General features: G+C 59.1%; 1 protein-coding gene across 1 annotated transcript in view; it reads left to right on the top strand.

Annotated features, from left to right (window-relative positions):
* The window catches only part of LOC144489562 (rab GTPase-binding effector protein 2-like), a 51,508-nt gene that overhangs the window by 31,110 nt on the left and 2,480 nt on the right, over window positions 1-17,918 (top strand). Inside the window, exons 7-12 of the mRNA XM_078207426.1 lie at window positions 610-708; window positions 5,116-5,241; window positions 5,370-5,418; window positions 13,312-13,361; window positions 16,197-16,295; window positions 16,808-16,924. Of these exons, the coding sequence (XP_078063552.1) occupies window positions 610-708; window positions 5,116-5,241; window positions 5,370-5,418; window positions 13,312-13,361; window positions 16,197-16,295; window positions 16,808-16,924 (540 nt within the window). The remainder of the gene's footprint in view (window positions 1-609; window positions 709-5,115; window positions 5,242-5,369; window positions 5,419-13,311; window positions 13,362-16,196; window positions 16,296-16,807; window positions 16,925-17,918) is intronic.

The raw sequence follows: 17,918 nt of genomic DNA, 5'->3' as shown, positions 1-17,918 counted from the left end.
CTCTCTCAGGGAGATATCTGTACACTGACTGGTGTCTCTCAGTCCTCTCTGTCTCAGGGAGATATCTGTACACTGACTGGTGTCTCTCAATCCCCTCTCTCTCTCTCAGGGAGATATCTGTACACTGACTGGTGTCTCTCAGTCCTCTCCCTCTCTCTCTCTCAGGGAGATATCTGTACACTGACTGGTGTCTCTCAGTCCCCTCTCTCTCTCTCAGGGAGATATCTGTACACTGACTGGTGTCTCTCAGTCCTCTCTGTCTCAGGGAGATATCTGTACACTGACTGGTGTCTCTCAGTCCTCTCTCTCTCTCAGGGAGATATCTGTACACTGACTGGTGTCTCTCAATCCCCTCTCTCTCTCTCTGGGGGATATCTGTACACTGACTGGTGTCTCTCAGTCCTCTCTCTCTCTCAGGGAGATATCTGTACACTGACTGGTGTCTCTCAGTCCCCTCTCTCTCAGGGAGATATCTGTACACTGACTGGTGTCTCTCAGTCCTCTCCCTCTCTCTCAGGGAGATATCTGTGCACTGATTTGTATGATTGTTGTGGTCTGCACGTGTTAGAATGTGTCGGTTGCAAATAAGCCTTTCTGTTCCGGACACAGATCGCGTTGCTCCAGGAAAAAGTCGATTCCTCAGCCCTGGAAGTACAAAGGATCAGAGAAATGTTTCTTCAGACACAGAAGCGATTACAGACACAGATGGTGAATTCAAACTCCGAGCTTATTCACCCGGGCTATGGGGAGAGAGCGGGGCAGTGGGATTCGTTTGGGGATTGATACAGGGCTATGGGGAGAGAGCGGGGGCAGTGGGATTAGTTTGGGGATTGATACAGGGCTATGGGGAGAGAGCGGGGCAGTGGGATTAGTTTGGGGATTGATACAGGGCTATGGGGAGAGAGTGGGGCAGTGGGATTAGTTTGGGGATTGATACAGGGCTATGGGGAGAGAGCGGGGCAGTGGGATTAGTTTGGGGATTGATACAGGGCTATGGGGAGAGAGCGGGGACAGTGGGATTAGTTTGGGGATTGATACAGGGCTATGGGGAGAGAGCGGGGCAGTGGGATTAGTTTGGGGATTGATACAGGGCTACGGGGAGAGAGCGGGGGCAGTGGGATTAGTTTGGGGATTGATACAGGGCTATGGGGGGAGAGCGGGGCAGTGGGATTAGTTTGGGGATTGATACAGGGCTATGGGGAGAGAGCAGGGCAGTGGGATTAGTTTGGGGATTGGTACAGGGCTATGGGGAGAGAGCGGGGCAGTGGGATTAGTTTGGGTATTGATACAGGGCTATGGGGAGAGAGCGGGGCAGTGGGATTAGTTTGGGGATTGATACAGGGCTATGGGGAGAGTGGGGGCAGTGGGATTAGTTTGGGGATTGATACAGGGCTATGGGGAGAGAGCGGGCAGTGGGATTAGTTTGGGGATTGATACAGGGCTATGGGGAGAGAGCGGGGCAGTGGGATTAGTTTGGGGATTGATACAGGGCTATGGGGAGAGAGCGGGGCAGTGGGATTAGTTTGGGGATTGATACAGGGCTATGGGGAGAGAGCGGGGCAGTGGGATTAGTTTGGGGATTGGTACAGGGCTATGGGGAGAGAGCGGGGCAGTGGGATTAGTTTGGGGATTGATACAGGGCTATGGGGAGAGAGAGCGGGGGCAGTGGGATTAGTTTGGAGATTGATACAGGGCTATGGAGAGAGAGCGGGGCAGTGGGATTAGTTTGGGGATTGATACAGGGCTACGGGGAGAGAGCGGGGCAGTGGGATTAGTTTGGGGATTGATACAGGGCTATGGGGAGAGAGAGCGGGGGCAGTGGGATTAGTTTGGGGATTGATACAGGGCTATGGGCAGAGAGCGGGGGCAGTGGGATTAGTTTGGGGATTGATACAGGGCTATGGGGAGAGAGCGGGGCAGTGGGATTAGTTTGGGGATTGATACAGGGCTATGGGGAGAGAGCGGGGCAGTGGGATTAGATTGGGGATTGATACAGGGCTATGGGGAGGGAGCGGGGCAGTGGGATTAGTTTAGGGATTGATACAGGGCTATGGGGAGGGAGCGGGGCAGTGGGATTAGATTGGGGATTGATACAGGGCTATGGGGAGGGAGCGGGGCAGTGGGATTAGATTGGGGATTGATACAGGGCTATGGGGAGAGAGCGGGGGCAGTGGGATTAGTTTGGGGATTGATACAGGGCTACGGGGAGAGAGCAGGGCAGTGGGATTAGTTTGGGGATTGATACAGGGCTATGGGGAGGGAGCGGGGCAGTGGGATTAGATTGGGGATTGATACAGGGCTATGGGGAGGGAGCGGGGCAGTGGGATTAGTTTAGGGATTGATACAGGGCTATGGGGAGGGAGCGGGGCAGTGGGATTAGTTTAGGGATTGATACAGGGCTATGGGGAGGGAGCGGGGCAGTGGGATTAGATTGGGGATTGATACAGGGCTATGGGGAGAGAGCGGGGCAGTGGGATTAGTTTGGGATTGATACAGGGCTATGGGGAGAGAGGGGGGCAGTGGGATTAGATTGGGGATTGATACAGGGCTATGGGGAGGGAGCGGGGCAGTGGGATTAGATTGGGGATTGATACAGGGCTATGGGGAGAGAGCGGGGGCAGTGGGATTAGTTTGGGGATTGATACAGGGCTACGGGGAGAGAGCAGGGCAGTGGGATTAGTTTGGGGATTGATACAGGGCTATGGGGAGGGAGCGGGGCAGTGGGATTAGATTGGGGATTGATACAGGGCTATGGGGAGGGAGCGGGGCAGTGGGATTAGTTTAGGGATTGATACAGGGCTATGGGGAGGGAGCGGGGCAGTGGGATTAGTTTAGGGATTGATACAGGGCTATGGGGAGGGAGCGGGGCAGTGGGATTAGATTGGGGATTGATACAGGGCTATGGGGAGGGAGCGGGGCAGTGGGATTAGATTGGGGATTGATACAGGGCTATGGGGAGAGAGCGGGGCAGTGGGATTAGTTTAGGGATTGATACAGGGCTATGGGGAGGGAGCGGGGCAGTGGGATTAGTTTAGGGATTGATACAGGGCTATGGGGGGAGAGCAGGGCAGTGGGATTAGTTTGGGGATTGATACAGGGCTATGGGGAGGGAGCGGGGCAGTGGGATTAGTTTAGGGATTGATACAGGGCTATGGGGGGAGAGCAGGGCAGTGGGATTAGTTTGGGGATTGATACAGGGCTAAGGGGAGAGAGCGGGGCAGTGGGATTAGTTTGGGGATTGATACAGGGCTATGGGGAGAGAGCGGGGCAGTGGGATTAGTTTGGGGATTGATACAGGGCTATGGGGAGAGAGCGGGGCAGTGGGATTAGTTTGGGGATTGATACAGGGCTATGGGGAGAGAGCGGGGCAGTGGGATTAGTTTGGGGATTGATACAGGGCTATGGGGAGAGAGCGGGGCAGTGGGATTAGTTTGGGGATTGATACAGGGCTATGGGCAGAGAGCGGGGCAGTGGGATTAGTTTGGGGATTGATACAGGGCTATGGGGAGAGAGCGGGGCAGTGGGATTAGTTTGGGGATTGATACAGGGTTATGGGGAGAGAGCGGGGCAGTGGGATTAGTTTGGGGATTGATACAGGGCTACGGGGAGAGAGCGGGGCAGTGGGATTAGTTTGGGGATTGATACAGGGCTATGGGCAGAGAGCGGTGCAGTGGGATTAGTTTGGGGATTGATACAGGGCTATGGGGAGAGAGCGGGGCAGTGGCATTAGTTTGGGGATTGATACAGGGCTATGGGCAGAGAGCGGGGCAGTGGGATTAGTTTGGGGATTGATACAGGGCTATGGGGAGAGAGCGGGGGCAGTGGGATTATTTTGGGGATTGATACAGGGCTATGGGGAGAGAGCGGGGCAGTGGGATTAGTTTGGGGATTGATACAGGGCTATGGGCAGAGAGCGGGGGCAGTGGGATTAGTTTGGGGATTGATACAGGGCTATGGGGAGAGAGCGGGGCAGTGGGATTAGTTTGGGGATTGATACAGGGCTATGGGGAGAGAGCGGGGCATTGGGATTAGTTTGGGGATTGATACAGGGCTATGGGGGGAGAGCGGGGCAGTGGGATTAGTTTGGGGATTGATACAGGGCTATGGGGAGAGAGCGGGGGCAGTGGGATTAGTTTGGGGATTGATACAGGGCTATGGGGAGAGAGCGGGGCAGTGGGATTAGTTTGGGGATTGATACAGGGCTATGGGGAGGGAGCGGGGCAGTGGGATTAGTTTGGGGATTGATACAGGGCTACGGGGAGAGAGCGGGGCAGTGGGATTAGTTTGGGGATTGATACAGGGCTATGGGGAGAGAGCGGGGCAGTGGGATTAGTTTGGGGATTGATACAGGGCTATGGGGAGAGAGCGGGGGCAGTGGGATTAGTTTGGGGATTGATACAGGGCTATGGGGAGCGAGCGGGGCAGTGGGATTAGTTTGGGGATTGATACAGGGCTATGGGGAGAGAGCGGGGCAGTGGGATTAGTTTGGGGATTGATACAAGGCTATGGGGAGAGAGCGGGGCAGTGGGATTAGTTTGGGGATTGATACAGGGCTATGGGGAGAGAGCGGGGCAGTGGGATTAGTTTGGGGATTGATACAGGGCTATGGGGAGAGAGCGGGGCAGTGGGATTAGTTTGGGGATTGATACAGGGCTATGGGGAGAGAGCGGGGCAGTGGGATTAGTTTGGGGATTCATACAGGGCTATGGGGAGAGAGCGGGGGCAGTGGGATTAGTTTGGGGATTGATACAGGGCTATGGGGAGAGAGCGGGGCAGTGGGATTAGTTTGGGGATTGATACAGGGCGATGGGGAGAGAGCGGGGCAGTGGGATTAGTTTGGGGATTGATACAGGATCGATACGGGGGAGAGAAGGAGGCAGATGTGTGGAGATTTAGAGGAACATGGGGTGAGGGAATGATAAAGAGAGCGATGGCCGGTGGATCAAAGTGAGAGGGAAGGAAAGTGGCAAAGAGATAGACCGAGGGAGAGATGGAGGGAAGGCAGCACGAGACTGGCGGAGAGAGAGGGGAGGACTGACAGGGATATCCCTGTCCTCCCTTCTCTCCCTCTCCCCTCCCACACTCACCCTCTCCCTCTCTCTCCGCCGCCCGCAGGTCCAACTGATGGCGACGCACAAAGAACTCTGCCAGTGGAACCGCCAACTACAGGGGGAGAACCAGACGCTGAAGGAGCTGCGAACACAGCCCCAAGCGGCCCGCAGTCCTGCCTCGGGGGGACAGGTAAGGCGCGCAGGGCAGGGGGCGGGTTCGGAGTCTCACCTCTCTCACCCAGGGGCCAAACCGGCGCCGTCTCCCCCCGCGGCTGACGCCCCCGCACTCACTCCTCTCTCTGTCCGTTACCCCCACAGGGAACCGGAGCTCCCGCATCGCTGGGACAACACTCGATGGAGGACATCGGTAAGTCCCCGGTCAAACTCCTTCATATCTCATCAGCAAACACACAGCCTCCAGCCACTCGACTCCCTCTGAGCGAATAAGAGCAAAAATGGGCTATTATTTAAATGGTTAAAGGAATTGCAGCGTGCTGCTGTGCAGAGGGACCTGGGCGTCCTTGTGCGGGAATCTCAAGGAGTTGGTTTGCAGGTGCAGCAGGGAATGAAGGCGGAAAATTGGATTTTGTCCTTCATCGCGAGAGGGATGGAGTTTAAAGACAGCGAGGTTATGTTGCAGCTGTATAAGGTGCTGGTGAGGCCACACCTGGAGTACTGTGTACAGTTTTGGGTCTCCTTACTTGAGAAAGGATATACTGGGCACTGGAGGGGGTGCAGAGGAGATTCACTGGGTTGATTCCGGAGTTGGGAGGGTTGGCTCATGAGCAGAGACTGAGCAGACTGGGGCTATACTCATTGGACTTGAGAAGAATGAGGGGAGATCTTATAGAAACATATAAGATGATGAAGGGAATAGATAAGATAGAAGGAGGGAGGTTGTTTCCACTGGCGGGTGAAACTAGAACTCGGGGGCATGGCCTCAAAATAAGGGGGAGCAGATTTAGGACTGAGTTGAGGAGGAACTTCTTCACACAAAGGGTTGTGAATCTGTGGAAGTCCCTGCCCAGTTGAGGCTCCCTCATTGAATGTTTTTAAGGCAAGGATAGATAGAGTTTGGAACGGTGAAGGAATTATGGTGAGCGGGCGGGTAAGTGGAGCCGAGTCCACGAAAAGATCAGCCGTGATCTTATTGAATGGCGGAGCAGGGGCCAGATGGCCGACTCCTGCTCCTAGTTCTGATGTTCTCCACCTATCTCTGTAACCCCCTCCAGCCCCCCTGCACCCCCTCCCTATCTCTGTAACCTCCTCCAGCCCCCTACACCCCCTCCCTATCTCTGTAACCTCCTACAGCCCCCTACACCCCCTCCCTATCTCTGTAACCCCCTCCAGCCCCCTACACCCCCCTCCCTATCTCTGTAACCTCCTCCAGCCCCCTACACTCCCTCCCTATCTCTGTAACCTCCTCCAGCCCCCTACACTCCCTCCCTATCTCTGTAACCTCCTCCAGCCCCCCTACACCCCCTCCCTATCTCTGTAACCTCCTCCAGCCCCCTACACCCCCTCCCTATCTCTGTAACCCCCTCCAGCCCCCTACACCCCCTCCCTATCTCTGTAACCCCCTCCAGCCCCTACACCCCCTCCCTATCTCTGTAACCCCCTCCAGCCCCCTACACCCCCTCCCTATCTCTGTAACCTCCTCCAGCCCCCTACACCCCCTCCCTATCTCTGTAACCTCCTCCAGCCCCTACACCCCCTCCCTATCTCTGTAACCTCCTCCAGCCCGACACCCCCTCCCTATCTCTGTAACCTCCTCCAGCCCCCCTACACCCCCTCCCTATCTCTGTAACCTCCTCCAGCCCCTACACCCCCTCCCTATCTCTGTAACCTCCTCCAGCCCCCCTACACCCCCTCCCTATCTCTGTAACCTCCTCCAGCCCCTACACCCCCTCCCTATCTCTGTAACCTCCTCCAGCCCCCCTACACCCCCTCCCTATCTCTGTAACCCCCTCCAGCCCACTACACCCCCTCCCTATCTCTGTAACCTCCTCCAGCCCCTACACTCCCTCCCTATCTCTGTAACCCCCTCCAGCCCCCTACACCCCCTCCCTATCTCTGTAACCCCCTCCAGCCCCCTACACCCCCTCCCTATCTCTGTAACCTCCTCCCTCCCCTACACCCCCTCCCTATCTCTGTAACCTCCTCCCTCCCCTACCCCCTCCCTATCTCTGTAACCTCCTCCAGCCCGACACCCCCTCCCTATCTCTGTAACCTCCTCCAGCCCCCCTACACCCCCTCCCTATCTCTGTAACCTCCTCCAGCCCCCTACACCCCCTCCCTATCTCTGTAACCTCCTCCAGCCCCCTACACCCCCTCCCTATCTCTGTAACCTCCTCCAGCCCCCTACACCCCTCCCTATCTCTGTAACCTCCTCCAGCTCCCTACACCCCTCCCTATCTCTGTAACCTCCTCCAGCCCCCCTACACCCCCTCCCTATCGCTGTAACCTCCTCCAGCCCCTACACCCCCTCCCTATCTCTGTAACCCCCTCCAGCCCCCTACACCCCCTCCCTATCTCTGTAACCTCCTCCAGCCCCCTACACCCCCTCCCTATCTCTGTAACCCCCTCCAGCCCCCTACACCCCCTCCCTATCTCTGTAACCCCCTCCAGCCCCCTACACCCCCTCCCTATCCCTGTAACCTCCTCCAGCCCCCGACACCCCCTCCCTATCTCTGTAACCCCCTCCAGCCCCCTACACCCCCTCCCTATCTCTGTAACCTCCTCCAGCCCCTACACTCCCTCCCTATCTCTGTAACCCCCTCCAGCCCCCTACACCCCCTCCCTATCTCTGTAACCCCCTCCAGCCCCCTACACCCCCTCCCTATCTCTGTAACCTCCTCCCTCCCCTACACCCCCTCCCTATCTCTGTAACCCCCTCCAGCCCCCTACACCCCCTCCCTATCTCTGTAACCCCCTCCAGCCCCCTACACCCCCTCCCTATCTCTGTAACCTCCTCCAGCCCCTACACCCCCTCCCTATCTCTGTAACCTCCTCCAGCCCGACACCCCCTCCCTATCTCTGTAACCTCCTCCAGCCCCCCTACACCCCCTCCCTATCTCTGTAACCTCCTCCAGCCCCTACACCCCCTCCCTATCTCTGTAACCTCCTCCAGCCCCCCTACACCCCCTCCCTATCTCTGTAACCTCCTCCAGCCCCTACACCCCCTCCCTATCTCTGTAACCTCCTCCAGCCCCCCTACACCCCCTCCCTATCTCTGTAACCCCCTCCAGCCCCTACACCCCCTCCCTATCTCTGTAACCCCCTCCAGCCCCCTACACCCCCTCCCTATCTCTGTAACCTCCTCCAGCCCCTACACTCCCTCCCTATCTCTGTAACCCCCTCCAGCCCCCTACACTCCCTCCCTATCTCTGTAACCCCCTCCAGCCCCCTACACCCCCTCCCTATCTCTGTAACCTCCTCCCTCCCCTACACCCCCTCCCTATCTCTGTAACCTCCTCCCTCCCCTACCCCCTCCCTATCTCTGTAACCTCCTCCAGCCCGACACCCCCTCCCTATCTCTGTAACCTCCTCCAGCCCCCCTACACCCCCTCCCTATCTCTGTAACCTCCTCCAGCCCCCTACACCCCCTCCCTATCTCTGTAACCACCTCCAGCCCCCTACACCCCCTCCCTATCTCTGTAACCACCTCCAGCCCCCTACACCCCCTCCCTATCTCTGTAACCTCCTCCAGCCCCCTACACCCCCTCCCTATCTCTGTACCCTCCTACAACCCTCCCTGGTTAGACCACACTCGGAGCACTGTGTACAGTTCTGGTCCGGTTAGACCACACTCGGAGCACTGTGTACAGTTCCGGTCCGGTTAGACCACACTCGGAGCACCGTGTACAGTTCTGGTCCGGTTAGACCACACTCGGAGCACTGTGTACAGTTCCGGTCCGGTTAGACCACACTCGGAGCACCGTGTACAGTTCTGGTCCGGTGAGACCACACTCGGAGCACCGTGTACAGTTCTGGTCTGGTTAGACCAAACTCGGAGCACCGTGTACAGTTCTGGTCCGGTTAGACCACACTCGGAGCACCGTGTACAGTTCTGGTCTGGTTAGACCACACTCGGAGCACTGTGTACAGTTCCGGTCCGGTTAGACCACACTCGGAGCACCGTGTACAGTTCTGGTCCGGTTAGACCACACTCGGAGCACCGTGTACAGTTCTGGTCTGGTTAGACCACACTCGGAGCACTGTGTACAGTTCTGGTCCGGTTAGACCACACTCGGAGCACCGTGTACAGTTCTGGTCCGGTTAGACCACACTCGGAGCACCGTGTACAGTTCTGGTCTGGTTAGACCACACTCGGAGCACCGTGTACAGTTCTGGTCCGGTTAGACCACACTCGGAGCACTGTGTACAGTTCTGGTCCGGTGAGACCACACTCGGAGCACCGTGTACAGTTCTGGTCTGGTTAGACCACACTCGGAGCACCGTGTACAGTTCTGGTCTGGTTAGACCACACTCGGAGCACCGTGTACAGTTCTGGTCTGGTTAGACCACACTCGGAGCACCGTGTACAGTTCTGGTCCAGTTAGACCACACTCGGAGCACCATGTACAGTTCTGGTCCGGTTAGACCACACTCGGAGCACCGTGTACAGCTCTGGTCCGGTTAGATCACACTCGGAGCACCGTGTACAGTTCTGGTCCGGTTAGACCACACTCGGAGCACCGTGTACAGCTCTGGTCCGGTTAGATCACACTCGGAGCACCGTGTACAGTTCTGGTCCGGTTAGACCACACTCGGAGCACCGTGTACAGCTCTGGTCCGGTTAGATCACACTCGGAGCACCGTGTACAGTTCTGGTCCAGTTAGACCACACTCGGAGCACCGTGTACAGTTCTGGTCCGGTTAGACCACACTCGGAGCACCGTGTACAGCTCTGGTCCGGTTAGACCACACTCGGAGCACCGTGTACAGCTCTGGTCCGGTTAGATCACACTCGGAGCACCGTGTACAGTTCTGGTCCGGTTAGACCACACTCGGAGCACCGTGTACAGTTCTGGTCCGGTTAGACCACACTCGGAGCACTGTGTACAGTTCTGGTCCGGTTAGACCACACTCGGAGCACCGTGTACAGTTCTGGTCCGGTTAGACCACACTCGGAGCACCGTGTACAGTTCTGGTCCGGTTAGTCCACACTCGGAGCACCGTGTACAGTTCTGGTCCGGTTAGTCCACACTCGGAGCACCGTGTACAGTTCTGGTCCGGTTTGACCACACTCGGAGCACCGTGTACAGTTCTGGTCCGGTTAGACCACACCCGGAGCACCGTGTACAGTTCTGGTCCGGTTAGACCACACTCGGAGCGCCGTGTACAGTTCTGGTCCGGTTAGACCACACTCGGAGCACCGTGTACAGTTCTGGTCCGGTTAGACCACACTCGGAGCGCCGTGTACAGTTCTGGTCCGGTTAGACCACACTCGGAGCACCGTGTACAGTTCTGGTCCGGTTACACCACACTCGGAGCACCGTGTACAGTTCTGGTCCGGTTAGACCACACTCGGAGCACCGTGTACAGTTCTGGTCTGGTTAGACCACACTCGGAGCACCGTGTACAGTTCTGGTCCGGTTAGACCACACTCGGAGCACTGTGTACAGTTCTGGTCCGGTTAGACCACACTCGGAGCACCGTGTACAGTTCTGGTCCGGTTAGACCACACTCGGAGCACCGTGTACAGTTCTGGTCTGGTTAGACCACACTCGGAGCACTGTGTACAGTTCTGGTCCGGTTAGACCACACTCGGAGCACCGTGTACAGTTCTGGTCTGGTTAGACCACACTCGGAGCACCGTGTACAGTTCTGGTCCGGTTAGACCACACTCGGAGCACCGTGTACAGTTCTGGTCCGGTTAGACCACACTCGGAGCACTGTGTACAGTTCTGGTCCGGTTAGACCACACTCGGAGCACCGTGTACAGTTCTGGTCTGGTTAGACCACACTCGGAGCACCGTGTACAGTTCTGGTCCGGTTAGACCACACTCGGAGCACTGTGTACAGTTCTGGTCCGGTTAGACCACACTCGGAGCACCGTGTACAGTTCTGGTCCGGTTAGACCACACTCGGAGCACCGTGTACAGTTCTGGTCTGGTTAGACCACACTCGGAGCACCGTGTACAGTTCTGGTCCAGTTAGACCACACTCGGAGCACCGTGTACAGTTCTGGTCCGGTTAGACCACACTCGGAGCACCGTGTAAAGCTCTGGTCCGGTTAGATCACACTCGGAGCACCGTGTACAGTTCTGGTCCGGTTAGACCACACTCGGAGCACCGTGTACAGTTCTGGTCCGGTTAGACCACACTCGGAGCACCGTGTACAGTTCTGGTCCGGTTAGATCACACTCGGAGCACCGTGTACAGTTCTGGTCCGGTTAGATCACACTCGGAGCACCGTGTACAGCTCTGGTCCGGTTAGATCACACTCGGAGCACCGTGTACAGTTCTGGTCCGGTTAGACCACACTCGGAGCACCGTGTACAGTTCTGGTCCGGTTAGACCACACTCGGAGCACTGTGTACAGCTCTGGTCCGGTTAGACCACACTCGGAGCACCGTGTACAGCTCTGGTCCGGTTAGATCACACTCGGAGCACCGTGTACAGTTCTGGTCCGGTTAGTCCACACTCGGAGCACCGTGTACAGTTCTGGTCCGGTTAGACCACACTCGGAGCACCGTGTACAGTTCTGGTCCGGTTAGACCACACTCGGAGCACCGTGTACAGTTCTGGTCCGGTTAGACCACACTCGGAGCACCGTGTACAGTTCTGGTCCGGTTAGACCACACTCGGGGCACTGTGTACAGTTCTGGTCTGGTTAGACCACACTCGGAGCACTGTGTACAGTTCTGGTCCGGTTAGACCACACTCGGAGCACCGTGTACAGTTCTGGTCCGGTTAGACCACACTCGGAGCACCGTGTACAGTTCTGGTCCGGTTAGACCACACTCGGAGCACCGTGTACAGTTCTGGTCCGGTTAGACCACACTCGGAGCACCGTGTACAGTTCTGGTCCGGTTAGTCCACACTCGGAGCACCGTGTACAGTTCTGGTCCGGTTAGACCACACTCGGAGCACCGTGTACAGTTCTGGTCCGGTTAGACCACACTCGGAGCACCGTGTACAGTTCCGGTCCGGTTAGACCACACTCGGAGCACCGTGTACAGTTCTGGTCCGGTTAGACCACACTCGGAGCACCGTGTACAGTTCCGGTCCGGTTAGACCACACCCGGAGCACCGTGTACAGCTCTGGTCCGGTTAGACCACACTCGGAGCACCGTGTACAGTTCTGGTCCGGTTAGACCACACTCGGAGCACCGTGTACAGTTCTGGTCCGGTTAGTCCACACTCGGAGCACCGTGTACAGTTCTGGTCAGGTTAGACCACACTCGGAGCACCGTGTACAGTTCTGGTCCGGTTAGTCCACACTCGGAGCACCGTGTACAGTTCTGGTCCGGTTAGACCACACTCGGAGCACTGTGTACAGTTCTGGTCCGGTTAGACCACACTCGGAGCACCGTGTACAGTCCTGGTCCGGTTAGACCACACTCGGAGCACCGTGTACAGTTCTGGTCCGGTTAGACCACACTCGGAGCACCGTGTACAGTTCCGGTCCGGTTAGACCACACTCGGAGCACCGTGTACAGCTCTGGTCCGGTTAGACCACACTCGGGGCACCGTGTACAGTTCTGGTCCGGTTAGTCCACACTCGGAGCACCGTGTACAGTTCTGGTCCGGTTAGACCACACTCGGAGCACCGTGTACAGTTCTGGTCCGGTTAGACCACACTCGGAGCACCGTGTACAGTTCTGGTCCGGTTAGACCACACTCGGAGCACCGTGTACAGTTCTGGTCCGGTTAGACCACACTCGGAGCACCGTGTACAGTTCTGGTCCGGTTAGACCACACTCGGAGCACTGTGTACAGTTCTGGTCCGGTTAGACCACACTCGGGGCACCGTGTACAGTTCTGGTCCGGTTAGAGCACACTCGGAGCACTGTGTACAGTTCTGGTCCGGTTAGACCACACTCGGAGCACCGTGTACAGTTCTGGTCCGGTTAGACCACACTCGGAGCACTGTGTACAGTTCTGGTCCGGTTAGACCACACTCGGAGCTCTGTGTACAATTCTGCTCCGGTTACGAATGGCATGTATTGTGTTCAGTGATGAGAGATTGAGTTAGGATTGAAGTTAAACATGTTTCCTGATTCTGTTCCTCCTTCTCTCTCCCGTGATCTAGTTGGGGATCTTACTCAGGCTGCAGGATGCTCCCAGGATCGGAGTAATGAGGTGAGTGTGTGACATCGGGTATTGTAAAGCCTGATGAGCTGATCATTCAGCTCGCCTGCTTCCCTCCCCCCGCACTCTCCCCGTATCCCCTCGATTCCCCCTCCCTCCCCCCCGCACTCTCCCCGTATCCCCTCGATTCCCCCTCCCTCCCCCCGCACTCTCCCCGTATCCGCTCGATTCCCCCTCCCTCCCCCCGCACTCTCCCCGTATCCGCTCGATTCCCCCTCCCTCCCCCCGCACTCTCCCCGTATCCCCTCGATTCCCCCTCCCTCCCCCCGCACTCTCCCCGTATCCCCTCGATTCCCCCTCCCTCCCCCCGTATCCCCATCGATTCCCCCTCCCTCCCCCGCACTCTCCCCGTATCCCCTCGATTCCCCCTCCCTCCCCCGCACTCTCCCCGTATCCTCTCGATTCCCCCTCCCTCCCCCCGCACTCTCCCCGTATCCCCTCGATTCCCCCTCCCTCCCTCCCCCCGCACTCTCCCTGTATCCCCTCGATTCCCCCTCCCTCCCCCCGCACTCTCCCCGTATCCCCTCGATTCCCCCTCCCCCGCACTCTCCCCGTGTCCCCTCGATTCCCCCTCCCCCCGCACTCTCCCCGTGTCCCCTCGATTCCCCCTCCCTCCCCCCGCACTCTCCCCGTATCCCCTCGATTCCCCCTCCCTCCCCCCGCACTCTCCCCGTATCCCCTCGATTCCCCCTCCCTCCCCCCGCACTCTCCCCGTATCCCCTCGATTCCCCCTCCCTCCCTCCCTCCGCACTCTCCCCGTATCCCCTCGATTCCCCCTCCCTCCCCCCGCACTCTCCCCGTATCCCCTCGATTCCCCCTCCCTCCCCCCGCACTCTCCCCGTATCCCCTCCATTCCCCCTCCCTCCCCCGCACTCTCCCCGTATCCCCTCGATTCCCCCTCCCTCCCCCCCGCACTCTCCCCGTATCCCCTCTATTCACCCTCCCTCCCCCCGCACTCTCCCCGTATCCCCTCCCTCACCCCGCACTCTCCCCGTATCCCCTCGATTCCCCCTCCCTACCCCCGCACTCTCCCCATATCCCCTCGATTCCCGTCCCTCCCCCGCACTCTCCCCGTATCCCCTCGATTCCCCCACCCTCCCCCCGCACTCTCCCCGTATCCCCTCGATTCCCCCTCCCCCCGCACTCCCCCCGTGTCCCCTCGATTCCCCCTCCCCCCCGCACTCTCCCCGTGTCCCCTCGATTCCCCCTCCCTCCCCCCGCACTCTCCCCGTATCCCCTCGATTCCCCCTCACTCCCCCCGCACTCTCCCCGTGTCCCCTCGATTCCCCCTCCCTCCCCCCGCACTCTCCCCGTATCCCCTCGATTCCCCCTCCCTCCCCCCGCACTCTCCCCGTATCCCCTCGATTCCCCCTCCCTCCCCCTGCACTCTCTCCGTGTCCCCTCGATTCCCCCTCCCTCCCCCCGCACTCTCCCCGTATCCCCTCGATTCCCCCTCCCTCCCCCTGCAGTCTCCCCGTATCCCCTCGACTCCCACTCCCTTGCTCCGCACTCTCCCCGCCCCTCTGCTCTCCCCCCCTCTCCCTCTCCCCCTTTCTCTCTCCCTCTCTCTCTCTCTCCCCCCGCTCTCTCGCTCGCACCCCCGTCTCTCTCTCTCGCTCGCCCGTCTCTCTCTCTCGCTCGCCCGTCTCTCTCTCTCGCTCGCCCGTCTCTCTCTCTCGCTCGCCCGTCTCTCTCTCGCGCTCCCCCCGCTCTCTCTCTCGCTCCCCCGCTCTCTCTCTCTCGCTCCCCCGTCTCTCTCCCTCGCTCCCCCATCTCTCTCTCTCGCTCCTCCGTCTCTCTCGCTCCCCCGTCTCTCTCTCTCTCGCTCCCCCGTCTCTCTCTCTCTCTCGCTCCCCCGTCTCTCTCTCTCCGCTCCCCCGTCTCTCTCTCTCTCGCTCCCCCGTCTCTCTCTCTCTCGCTCCCCCGTCTCTCTCTCTCTCGCTCCCCCGTCTCTCTCTCTCTCGCTCCCCCGTCTCTCTCTCTCTCGCTTCCCCGTCTCTCTCTCTCTCGCTCCCCCGTCTCTCTCTCTCGCTCCCCCGTCTCTCTCTCTCGCTCCCCCGTCTCTCTCTCTCGCTCCCCCGTCTCTCTCTCTCGCTCTCCCGTCTCTCTCTCGCTCCCCCATCTCTCTCTCTCTCGCTCCCCCGTCTCTCTCTCTCTCTCGCTCCCCCGTCTCTCTCTCTCGCTCCCCCGTCTCTCTCTCTCTCTCGCTCCCCCGTCTCTCTCTCTCGCTCCCCCGTCTCTCTCTCTCTCTCCCCCGTCTCTCTCTCTCTCGCTCCCCCGTCTCTCTCTCTCTCTCCCCCGTCTCTCTCTCTCTCGCTCCCCCGTCTCTCTCTCTCTCGCTCCCCGTCTCTCTCTCTCTCGCTCCCCCGTCTCTCTCTCTCGCTCCCCCGTCTCTCTCTCTCTCTCCCCCGTCTCTCTCTCTCTCTCCCCCGTCTCTCTCTCTCTCGCTCCCCCGTCTCTCTCTCTCGCTCCCCCGTCTCTCTCTCTCGCTCCCCCGTCTCTCTCTTCGCTACCCCGTCTCTCTCTCTCTCGCTCCCCCGTCTCTCTCTCTCGCTCCCCCGTCTCTCTCTCTCGCTCCCCCGTCTCTCTCTCTCTCGCTCCCCCGTCTCTCTCTCTCTCGCTCCCCCGTCTCTCTCTCTCGCTCCCCCGTCTCTCTCTCTCGCTCCCCCGTCTCTCTCTCTCGCTCCCCCGTCTCTCTCTCTCTCGCTCCCCCGTCTCTCTCTCTCTCGCTCCCCCCGTCTCTCTCTCTCTCGCTCCCCCGTCTCTCTCTCTCTCGCTCCCCCGTCTGTCTCTCGCTCCCCCTCTAACTCTCCCCCTCTCACACAGCTCCAGACAGCTCTGCAGGAGAAACAGTCGGAGTTGGAGACACTAAGGACCATGTATAAACAGCTTAACCTGGAACTGCAAGCAAGGACGGAAGAGAGGGTGAGTGTGCTGAGGGAGCGCCGCACTGTGGGAGGGTCAGTGCTGAGGGAGCGCCGCACTGTGGGAGGGTCAGTGCTGAGGGAGCGCCGCACTGCGGGAGGGTCAGTGCTGAGGGAGCGCCGCACTGTGGGAGGGTCGGTGCTGAGGGAGCGCCGCACTGTGGGAGGGTCAGTGCTGAGGGAGCGCCGCACTGTGGGAGGGTCGGTGCTGAGGGAGCGCCGCACTGTGGGAGGGTCAGTGCTGAGGGAGCGCCGCACTGTGGGAGGGTCGGTGCTGAGGGAGCGCCGCACTGTGGGAGGGTGAGTGCTGAGGGAGCGCCGCACTGTGGGAGGGTCGGTGCTGAGGGAGCGCCGCACTGTGGGAGGGTCGGTGCTGTGGGAGCACCGCACTGTGGGAGGGTCGGTGCTGAGGGAGCGCCGCACTGTGGGAGGGTCAGTGCTGAGGGAGCGCCGCACTGTGGGAGGGTCGGTGCTGTGGGAATGCTGTGATTCCCTTTCCTTCATCTCTTGCAGTCCGACTTGACTGGGAAGCTCTGGGAAGAAAAGGCCAAAGGTCAGAGGTTACAGGTGGAGCTGGACACCAGTGAGCAAGTTCAACGAGACTTCGTCAAACTCTCCCAGGCCCTGCAGGTTCGTGTATCCGGGGCTGAATGGCCTCCTCCTGTTCCTGTGTAACAGGCTGGAGAGAGAGAGGGGCTGAATGGCCTGTTCCTGTGTCGCAGGCTGGAGAGAGAGGGGCTGAATGGGCCTCCTCCTGTTCCTGTGTAACAGGCTGGAGAGAGAGGGGCTGAATGGCCTCCTCCTGTCCCTGTGTAACAGGCTGGAGAGAGAGAGGGGCTGAATGGCCTCCTCCTGTTCCTGTGTAACAGGCTGGAGAGAGAGGGGCTGAATGGCCTCCTCCTGTGTAACAGGCTGGAGAGAGAGAGAAGGGCTGAATGGCCTCTGTTCCTGTGTAACAGGCTGGAGAGAGAGAGGGGCTGAATGGCCTGTTCCTGTGTAACAGGCTGGAGAGAGAGAGGCTGAATGGCCTCCCTCCTGTTCCTGTGTAACAGGCTGGAGAGAGAGGGGCTGAATGGCCTCCTCCTGTCCCTGTGTAACAGGCTGGAGAGAGAGAGGGGCTGAATGGCCTCCTCCTGTTCCTGTGTAACAGGCTGGAGAGAGAGGGGCTGAATGGCCTCCTCCTGTGTAACAGGCTGGAGAGAGAGAGAAGGGCTGAATGGCCTCCTCCTGTTCCTGTGTAACAGGCTGGAGAGAGAGGGGCTGAATGGCCTCCTCCTGTTCCTGTGTAACAGGCTGGAGAGAGAGGGGCTGAATGGCCTCCTCCTGTTCCTGTGTAACAGGGTGGGGAGAGAGGGGCTGAATGGCCTCCTCCTGTTCCTGTGTAACAGGCTGGAGAGAGAGAGGGGCTGAATGGCCTCCTCCTGTTCCTGTGTAACAGGCTGGGGAGAGAGGGGCTGAATGGCCTCCTCCTGTTCCTGTGTAACAGGCTGGAGAGAGAGAGAGGGGCTGAATGGGCCTCCTCCTGTTCCTGTGTACAGGCTGGGGAGAGAGAGAGGGGCTGAATGGGCCTCCTCCTGTTCCTGTGTAACAGGCTGGGGAGAGAGAGAGGGGCTGAATGGGCCTC

Source organism: Mustelus asterias, unplaced genomic scaffold (genome assembly GCF_964213995.1).
Source record: "Mustelus asterias unplaced genomic scaffold, sMusAst1.hap1.1 HAP1_SCAFFOLD_2313, whole genome shotgun sequence".
Lineage (NCBI taxonomy): Eukaryota > Metazoa > Chordata > Chondrichthyes > Carcharhiniformes > Triakidae > Mustelus > Mustelus asterias.
Note: the sequence above shows the minus strand (reverse complement) of the source record. Positions and strands in the feature narration are given on the sequence as shown.